The following is a 10,666-nucleotide window of genomic DNA, read 5'->3' on the forward strand; positions in this document are numbered from 1 at the left end:
GAATTTTTTTTTTTTTGGAAAAAAAAAATAATTTGGGTCAATATTGAATAATTTGTGAAATTTGGTAAATAAAGTTAAGGATGAAATTGGAGCATATTAAACTATGAGGGGTTATTTTAGTCCTGTACAAAAATCTAGACCATGTGTGCACTTATTGGTAAATGAGTTTTTTGTCTGGATCTCTTTATGCATAAGTATCCATTGATGTGCTTATTTGTAAAGACCCCAAACAAAAAAACGTGAGGTAGATGTATTTTTTTTAAAACCATCTTATATAGTCTCTAACAACTTATTTTTTAAAAAATAAGGCCTTTTATAATTTTTTTAACCAACACCTTTTAACAGGTTATAAGCTCTTAAACATCTTATACGATGTTTAAGAGCTTATAAATTTAGCCAAACTGACTCTAAACCCTAAGTCAGTAAACTTCTTTCCTAATACAAACACTTTTTTTTCTTTTTTTTCTTTTTTTTTTCCTTCTTTATTACGCCTAGTACAAACATAAGGGTTTTTTGGTTCCAATTTTTGTCCCTAGTAAATAATAATAATTTTTTAAATAATGATAATATTATTATGAAGCCTTAAATAGATCAATTTAGTGAATCATATAATTAATTAATTAAATATATATAAAAAATAAAATGGCAAGATAAATAAATTATTAATTTGGAAGAAAAAAAACATGAAGATATCAATTTGAGTTCGCATAAAAGAAAACCCATACCTAATTAATTATATGCTGAAATCTAAATTTAATTAAATAAAAAAAAAATCTAAATTAAATATCCTATATATGTATGACAAAACCACATTAATTCTGAAGATTAATTAATCATCAACAACTGGTGATGATTTTCTTGTTAGATGGGTGTGTGTATTTTGAAATGGGAACGAACAAAATTTGGACAGAAGTTTGACAAGAAAATGTAGTCGAGGCAAGAACTAGGTTCTTTCTCCTTAAGACAAATTTGCCCCGTACAGTGCTCTCGGTTTACGGCAATCGTCTCCCAAGATACAACGACTATTTCAGTTCCAACAAAGTAGCACACCAATTATTGGAACACGGCGAACGAAACGACGTTTAGGACTTTATAAGACACGAAGAAAAGGACTTGATAATGCAACAATATGCAATGAGATGCTATGATGAGAATTGAATTCAATTAATGTATTGAATTCCATGTCAAAAATGAATTAATCAAATGGTGGATTTTGGAATCTATTTATAGATTATCAAGGTTATGACCACAAGTCACAACTCTTAGGAAAATAATTTCATGAAAAGGTATCACACCTTTTCCCATTAATCACACACCTATTCAATTTAATAGGTGCTTAAACACCTCCATCTTTTTCAATGGTGGCATTTCACTTTATTATTTTCCACACTTAAATATTTTAAATGATCCATTAATTTATCATTCATCAAAAATTAATTTTGAGAATTTAAATTAAACCACTTAAATATTCAACAAAATTTGAGTCAAATACTCAAAATTTCCAACAATCCCCCACATGAATGAAATTAATGCATGCAGACACTTTCAAAGTCCAAGCGATTTGTTATTGCATCGGGAGAGGTAGCTTATGGCTTTGAACCTTCCTTAGTAAAATGCTGTCGGATTTACTTGTTGCTTAGTGAACGCGATGTCTTGAACTAATCAACTTTTATGTAAACCAAGACAACAACACTTACACAATAACATCTCTAACGTCTTTTGTTCTCACGTTGTGTCCATTTCGGCCTTGGACCAATTCTTGGATTCATAAGTGTTTCATTGAAGCGGCCCTATACTTCACACTTAAATAGGTGATCTCCCATAAAGAATACCCTGCCGTATTCCACCTTAATAGGTCATAGGAATCATTAAAAGTCACTAGACTTAACCTTACCACATTCGACAGGTAGCACTTGGATTTTAGGGAATGGTAGGAATTATTTCCAAGTGTTCGATTTGAATTTCCATAACTTAGTTGTCCCATTGAACCAAGATCTTGGGATCTCCAATCTACAAGGTTGGGTTACCATCATGGATTTTCGTTTGAATTGTGGGTTTATAGACCCATTCCCATCACTAACTAGCACATTTGATCTCTATTGATTCCTTCGTCAAGGATCAACCAAATTATATCTTGACTTCGTAAAGTCAACGTTTATAATTTCTCTAGAGATCAATTGCTAAATGGTGTTACGTCTACGATCGAGACTTTACCATTTCACATATTATTTTGTGCTCTTTTGTATAGCCAACTGACTACTACAATTATTTTCAAGCACCATCTAAGTCCATCACATAATGTTCTCTAGAAAATTATGGAGTTATCCAACATTTTTCTTTAACTTCCAAGTTATGTCTTGAATTCCATAGTGAATCGAGTTATACATTTATTTTGAGGAATTCCACAATGCAAAATTATTTATGGACTTAGTATCTTAGTAGCACATATCCAATTTATATGAATTTACTTTCCAAGTACAATTGGATATCTTCTATAATGTAATTTACGTTTGTACATCCAATAAAACTTATTAGTTCATCAACTAATTACATATAGGATAACCTATTTACTTGACTTGCTTAATGAGTCAATCAACATGTAGTTCATTAAACTACAATCTCTTCAAGAATATTTTTAGTTGAACCATTGTTCACCACTATTCTTTAGTCTTATATTGACGAGTTCAATATGACTAACATTGTCTCAACATAAAGAGACTCCAATAATTCATAAAATCCTTACTGAATTTAATCTCAATAATATTGCCTCAATAGGACCATATTTTCCACATTTGAAATATTTTACTAATATTTCATTAGTTTTCATGATAATACCATGATTACACCTCATGACTAACATGTCATTTACTCATAAACATGTACTCTTATGTGCATTTATCACACACGTACTTTTCAAACTCGCCAAGTATAAAAGTATTTGATAACAAATTCTTATCAAATGTGCAATTGCTTTAGAACTTATTTAAGTTCATACTGTGCGAGTTTCACTGATTTTTCTTTGTCTCAAAGACAATTAACCTCCAATTGCACAACACTTCATTAGTTGCTCGAGGTTCATTTTCTAACTCATAAATTAGAAAATCAAAATCAAACTGTTGATTTTTAGCTCTCTTTTATTGAGCGCATTTGGTTATTTATCACTTTATAAATGACCACTTTATCTCATATTTAGCTAACAATTTGCACTTAATAAAGTGCATTAAAGCTCATTGTCAATATGGGATGGTGACCATATACATTAATTTCTCATTCACCCCTAGTCAAGTTTGAGAAATTAAACACACTAGATTTATCTAGTCAAAGTGTAGCTTTTTATTCCATAACTTCAAATGGAATCCACTTAAATTGTTTGTCAAACTTGGGGTCAAAATCCAATTTTTCGAACACATTTAATTTCAAAGACCTTACATTTATTTGCATCAAGAATGACTATCTTGAGCACTTTCGTACTTAGCATATTCAATAAATATGCATTTCAACATTTTAAGGCTCTTTTGGTACATTTACCTTAGTCAAAACACCCCCACATTTCTATGGTCCAAAACCTTTATGTGGTAAAATAATGAGAAAGTGGTGAGCCATAATCTCCCCCACAAATTCTAGCTTACTCTAGAATTATCAACATGGCTTTCTTACTCATTAACAGTTCGAGTATTTCATTTCTCAATACTTTCAACTGTGGTTGATAAGGACTAGCGATTTGATAAGTACAAAACTTGTCAAAAAATACTCCATATCATCCACGTCAATCACTTTGAATAACAATTTTTATTCATATACCATGATCATTCTCATTTAAATGCTTCTAAGGCCTCGTCTTTGTTACTTAACAAAGATGCATAATAAACTTTTGGTGTAAATACCACAAAAGTAACAAATACTTTTCTCAATCTTTTAAATCACCAATGTGATTTAATACTGTACACATTGTGTTTATTTTGTCGTAATAGAACACACTATAAGAAACTTCTCAAGATACTCAAATCAAGAAAGTTCTTGTCAAATTGTGACAGCTTGTACACAATTCAAATCTAGAGTTTAGAAACTCCTACCGTTCACAATATAAAAATATTGATCCAACAGGCAACTGGCCACAATAATCTCGCGTATAGAGATTGTTTGACATTTTCCGTAAGAAAAAACATCCATTGCTTTACGAATGGATCAGATGTTCAACATCATAAAATTCGATTTCATTCATTCATAAGTTATACTTATGTCTTATGAATACAATGTCTAAAAATCACGACAATCCAATAGCTCGATCATCTTCGATGTTCTTTTAGATAACAACTGCTCAAATATTCCTTCAGAAATTGAGCTTCTTGAGATTCGATTATATATCAATTTCAAATATTACATGCCTCTAATTGCACACACATATGAAATTATCATTTTAAAGATAAAAGTGCATCAACTTAATATTCAATATACTAAATATTGAATTTAAGCATAATAATGTCACAAATAGCATGAATATCTATGATATAATATAACATTTGGAATTAATCATGAGCTTATAAACATACATATATGCACATAATCATAATTAAATAATTCCAAATATTCACATGCATCATATAATATATGCATACAGAATACTTATATGTAAATAAGCATTTCAAAATTAACATGGAATAAATAATTTATTCGTACATTCAATAAACTATTATCCAATTAAATATCATTATGCATGCTGAAAATCATTTACATAATAGCATAAATATCCATATAATTTAATCACGTTTAATCACGTACTACAACATAATTTTCAATTCATAAAATTATGCTTCAAATTCTATGTACTCATTGACATAGACATCATATAAATAATATAATATCATAAAAAATATTATTATATGTTATTTCAAGTATGCGACAATACTACACCTCATAATATTATGCACTAATTTAATATAAATAATGCATACGAATTTCAGCAAAATGTCATGCATATATCAAGATTAATTCAAGCATATCAACATATTGAAATAGCAATCAAAGTATATATACATGCTTCAAGCATAACAACATTCAAGATTTATAATGCAAAAAAAAAAAAATGTTATCATGCCAATTATAACATATAGTGCAATATTATTACGCCATAACTTTATCATGCAACATAACCATGTTTCTATCTCATATAATACCATATTATTTATCATATAATATTATCACTTAATTGCATGAGATACTATTTTATAAATGAAAGGCGTACCCGGAATAATTATAAACGTGTCGTTTCAAATTTCTGGGACGAATTTGTCTTAAGATTGTTAGATGGGTGTGTGTATTTTGAAATGGGAACGAACAAAATTTGGACAGAAGTTTGACAAGAAAATGTAGTCGAGGCAAGAACTAGGTTCTTTCTCCTTAAGACAAATTTGCCCCGTACAGTGCTCTCGGTTTACGGCAATCGTCTCCCAAGATACAACGACTATTTCAGTTCCAACAAAGTAGCACACCAATTATTGGAACACGGCGAACGAAACGACGTTTAGGACTTTATAAGACACGAAGAAAAGGACTTGATAATGCAACAATATGCAATGAGATGCTATGATGAGAATTGAATTCAATTAATGTATTGAATTCCATGTCAAAAATGAATTAATCAAATGGTGGATTTTGGAATCTATTTATAGATTATCAAGGTTATGACCACAAGTCACAACTCTTAGGAAAATAATTTCATGAAAAGGTATCACACCTTTTCCCATTAATCACACACCTATTCAATTTAATAGGTGCTTAAACACCTCCATCTTTTTCAATGGTGGCATTTCACTTTATTATTTTCCACACTTAAATATTTTAAATGATCCATTAATTTATCATTCATCAAAAATTAATTTTGAGAATTTAAATTAAACCACTTAAATATTCAATAAAATTTGAGTCAAATACTCAAAATTTCCAACAATACCTCCCTTTCTTCTTGGTTCGCTGATAAACAGATTTTCTAGATACGGGATTTGCTGATAGCCCGTTTGAATACAATAAATGCGGTCGAAGGCAAGTACATTCTCATATTCTTGAATATTGGAAGCCATATCGCACTCGACGTGCTCGGAATTCGGTGGCCTACCGTTTAAATCGACCCACATCAACTCTTCTTCTTTTTCTCCGCCTCCGACTTTAATCATCTGACAACGGCTATTGTTGAAGCACACATAAAGGTAGCCCCCCACACAAGTCATGTACATGAACAAGCTATCTTTTCTCTGATACGTCAGCTCGGGAAATCTCTTGAACTTTTCGTTGACCGAATCGAACCCGACTATCTTGATACTAAGACCGCGATCTTCCACGGTTTTGAGCATAAAATACAAGTCGCCGTTCAAAGACACGCTTTTCCCAATAAATAATCCACCACCCAAAAATTCATCCGGGGTTTCTCTAATCTCGCTCCACCGCATGGCTCGACAGTAGTAAATCGCGTAGCGCTCGTAGTCGATAATTATCACCTTGTAGTCATTAATGGACGGATCGTAGCAGATTCCGTAAACCCTTTTATGCCAGATGTATGATATTTCGTCGTAAGGGCAGTAGAACTCGACGTGGGTCCCGGCGGATAGATTGCATAGCACGTACTGGTTGTTAACAAGTTCGCCGTGCTGGTTGTAAAGAAGTTTGCCGTATCGCAGAAGAGCTAAACCGTCGCAATAGCACAAAACCCTCGGCTCGAGTTTTTGTTCGTGCTCCAATTGTTCAAGTTTCATCTTTGACCTTATATGTTGAGGTATTTTGGTGACCATTACTTGGGAATAGTCTGTGAAGCGTGGGACCTCGCACCAGAAGAAGATATCTTGGTTGCCGGAGCTCTGTCGGGATTGCCGGAGATGAACCCCGGCGAATCTTTCGCCGGAGATTGTGGCGTTCCATGACTTGCAGACGGATTTGAATCTCAAGAGAGACTTGGACGGCAGTCGAGAGAGGATGATTTCGACGACGTCGTACGGCAGTTTCTCCTTGATTTCGTCCATGGCAACAAGTATTTGTGCTTTTTTTCTTTTTTTCTTTTTTTTTTTAGGGTTCTTCTTTGGCGTTCAGAATCCTACTTATATATAAAAAGAAAAACACAAATCCTACTTATATAAAATAATACTAAACCCTAAGTCGGTAAACTTCTTTCCTAGTACAAACACTTTTCTTTTTCTTTTTGACGTCATACTAATTAGGGTAAATTACAACCAACCAACTAATGTATGGTCAAATTACGAACAACTCCCTCCTGTTTGGGTAATTATAAATCTTCTTAGGGCAAATGGCAAAAAGGCCCATCACATGGGACTTAAATGCATTTTAGTCCACAAAAAAAACAGTCTCTTAATTAAGCCTATCCCCTTGTCTATAGTCTAAAATACCCTCAATAATATAATTCTTATCAATTCCACCCATTATGCTCTAGCTTCCTTAATATTACACATTGACCCCGGATTTAAACAAATATATCACATTAACCCCCAAAACTTTTTTTTTTTCAGAAAATAATTTTTTTTCTAAAATGTTTTTTTTTTCCGGCCAGATTCCGGCGTTGACCGCCGGTCTGCAACGTTGACTCTTTCTTTTTTTTTTTTCTTGAATTTTTTTTCCTGAATTCTTTTTCCGGCCGGTCAACCACCGTTGACCGCCGGTCTCCGACGTTGATTTTTTTTTTTTTGAATTGTTTTTCTTAGAAAAAAAATATTTTAATTAATATTACTGTCTTGACTACTAAATTACTGTCTCCGACAGTAATATTACTGTTTGGGACAGTAATATTATGAATATTATTTTTCCGAACAGTAATATTATTAATATTATTGTCTAAGACAGTTAAATTACTGTTGGAGACAGTAATTTAACATCCAAGACAGTAATATCAATTAAAATAAAAAAATTTTAAGAAAAAAAAAAAGTCAATTAACAGTTAAATTACTGTCTCTGACAGTTAAATAACTGCCAGAGACAATAATTTAGCAACGAATACAGTAATATTAGTTAAAAATATTTTTTTTAAGAACAAACAAGTCAATTAACACTTAAATTACTGTCTCCGACAACTAAATAACTGCTGGAGACAGTAATTTAGCAACGAATACAGTAATATTAATCAAAAATATTTTTTTTAAGAATAAAAAAGTCAATTAGCATTTAAATTACTGTCTCCGATAGTTAAATAACTGCTGGAGACAGTAATTTAGCAACAAATACATTAATATTAATTAAAAATATTTTTTTTAAGAATAAAAAAGTCAATTAACAGTTAAATTACTGTCTCCGACAGTTAAATAACTGCTGGAGACAGTAATTTAGCAACGAATACAGTAATATTAATTAAAATATTTTTGAAAAAAGAAAAAAACAGTCAATTAACAGTTAAATTACTGTCTCCGATAGTTAAGTAGCTGCCGGAGACAGTTATTTAGCAGCCAAGACAGTAAAATTAATTAAAATATTTTTTTTAAGAGATAACAAAATTATTAAAAAAAAAAGTTAACGCCGGAGACCGGCGGTCTTCGGTGGTGGCGGGTCAAAATTGGGGTCAAAATTAAAATTAGGGTTAAAATTGGTTAATTGATGAAATTGGGCTAAATTGAGGTGTAAATCATGAAGTTGGAGTTAAATTGGGTTATAATGAATTGGGGGTAATTTTGGTATATATAAAAGGATTTTCCTTATTTGCAAATAAGTTTTAATGGGCTGGATTTATTTGAAAGACAAAAAAATTGGATGTCCCTCTTTTAATTAAGTGCCCTTGTCATGGGCCTATTTGCCATTACCCTTGCATTTTCATTGAATCTTCTAAACTGTATAGAATATTCTCAATTTTGTACCCGGTTTATCCCATTCTCTACATTTTGAAGCAAGATGATCATGTGTTTTTCGGCTTGTATATATCAGATTGTGGTGCATTAGAAACTGTATAAACGAGTATTTATGTTGAATGTGACACCATATGAGTGTACGTCTAATTAGAATATTCATAATTGGGTCATAAATATAATTATCCAAATATGAGGGTTTTTTTCGTAATTTGACCATACCTTAGAGGTGGTTGTAATTCATCCTACCAATTAATATGATTGGAGTTTCAAATTTTGTCCAATACATCGAGCGAGTATTTTAATCAAATTAAATATGAATTATTGGTAAAATAAAATCTCTGTCAATCGGTTACTGTTAGACCTAATTAGGAGATACTGAGTAGATTCAATAGGGGAAAATACTAAAAAGCTACCCAATTATCTGAGTATCAATAAATTGGATAGCATCCTTTTGAAACAAAATTTCTGCATTCTTTATTTTATTAGTACAATTCACATACAAAAGTAGAATATATCATTGATTGATTACAATATATCATAAAATTGATGATATGATTTTTATTTTAGTACTCCAACCATCCCATATGACTGTACAACCATATTCCGACCAGTTTATTTTTAAAGTGAATATGTATCTTTCAATTTCAGAAACATCCTTATCTAGATAAGTACTACCAATTTGATGGCCAAAAGAGTGCCGCTTAATTCTTGATAATATTTATCAAGAATATTATTTATCATAGATTGATAATAAGGTCCACTATCAGCAGCATGAAATAAAATAACATTAAATAAACACCAGCTTCAAACAGCCTTACCAATCACTTTGATTTTTTGCGGAGCCAACCACTGTTGGAAACTTTTTTGTTTTGATGGAGAGATGAAACGATTAACTCCACTTGAGGATTTCGTAGGTTCTTCTTCTACGCTGGAGCTTTGAAGTATTCCTCGTTTTGCACCTAATATTTGATCTTGGGACGAAGTACCACGTCCTGCACACCCTAGAATAAAATAAAATAAATTAATTAACATATTTTATAAGTATAATAATTTACTAGGATGTACAAGTTCATATACCTTCATCATATCGCCTACGCTCCTCTTCACAGAAAGCTAGCTTTCGACTTTCCCTCATCGTATTCCATAATTGCATCTTCTCAATTTCTGATAAATGTTCTTTAATTTGTTTGCGTATTGGGAACCTTGTTCGTCTGGAAAGAGGTATGTGTCAAGGTGACCCCCTTTCCCGATATATCTTGCGATGATTGATAAAGCGGTGGTGAGGGGGAAATTTTAAAGGAGTAAAGATGGCCCCTTCTGCACCAGTGGTATCTAACAATACTTTGATCTTTAGTCATGCAACAAAATCTTATGCATAAAATGTGAAGGGTATTCTTGCGGAATATGATCGTGTTTCGGGGCAGGAAGTCAACCTCGACAAATTCACTATGATGTTTTGCCCGTCCCCTTCCCCCTCGAGGAGATCAGCCATGCACCAAATACTTGGTTTCCATGTGGTCAATCGGCATGATAAATACTTAGGGATGCCACCTACTATGGGAAAAACACGTAAAGAGTTTTTCACCTATTTACGGGATCGAGTGTGGTCGAAGATTAAAGGTTGGGGAGAAAAATACCTTTCTAAAGCGGGAGAAGAAGTTCTTGTAAAGGCGGTCCTCCAAGCTATTGGTCTCCTATATAATGAGTTGTCTTGTACTTCCTCACGGGCTGCTCGGAGAAATTGAATCATCGATAAAGAGGTTTTAGGGTAATGGTCTGGAAATCTTGGATTGATACGTATAAGCCGAAGAATGAGGGTGGACTTCGATTCA

General features: G+C 32.3%; 1 protein-coding gene across 1 annotated transcript; it reads right to left on the reverse strand.

Moving 5' to 3' along the window:
* Positions 1-5,900: 5,900 nt before the first annotated feature.
* Positions 5,901-7,594, reverse strand: LOC148769068 (F-box protein At3g22700-like). Its single transcript, XM_088820211.1, has one exon. It carries the CDS (start codon positions 7,008-7,010, stop codon positions 5,901-5,903), a length of 1,110 nt encoding a protein of 369 aa, XP_088676337.1. The 5' UTR covers positions 7,011-7,594.
* Positions 7,595-10,666: the final 3,072 nt, after the last annotated feature.

The sequence above is a fragment of the Erythranthe guttata genome, chromosome 7 (genome assembly GCF_056151865.1).
Source record: "Erythranthe guttata isolate IM_541 chromosome 7, IM_541, whole genome shotgun sequence".
In the NCBI taxonomy this organism is placed as follows: Eukaryota; Viridiplantae; Streptophyta; class Magnoliopsida; order Lamiales; family Phrymaceae; genus Erythranthe; species Erythranthe guttata.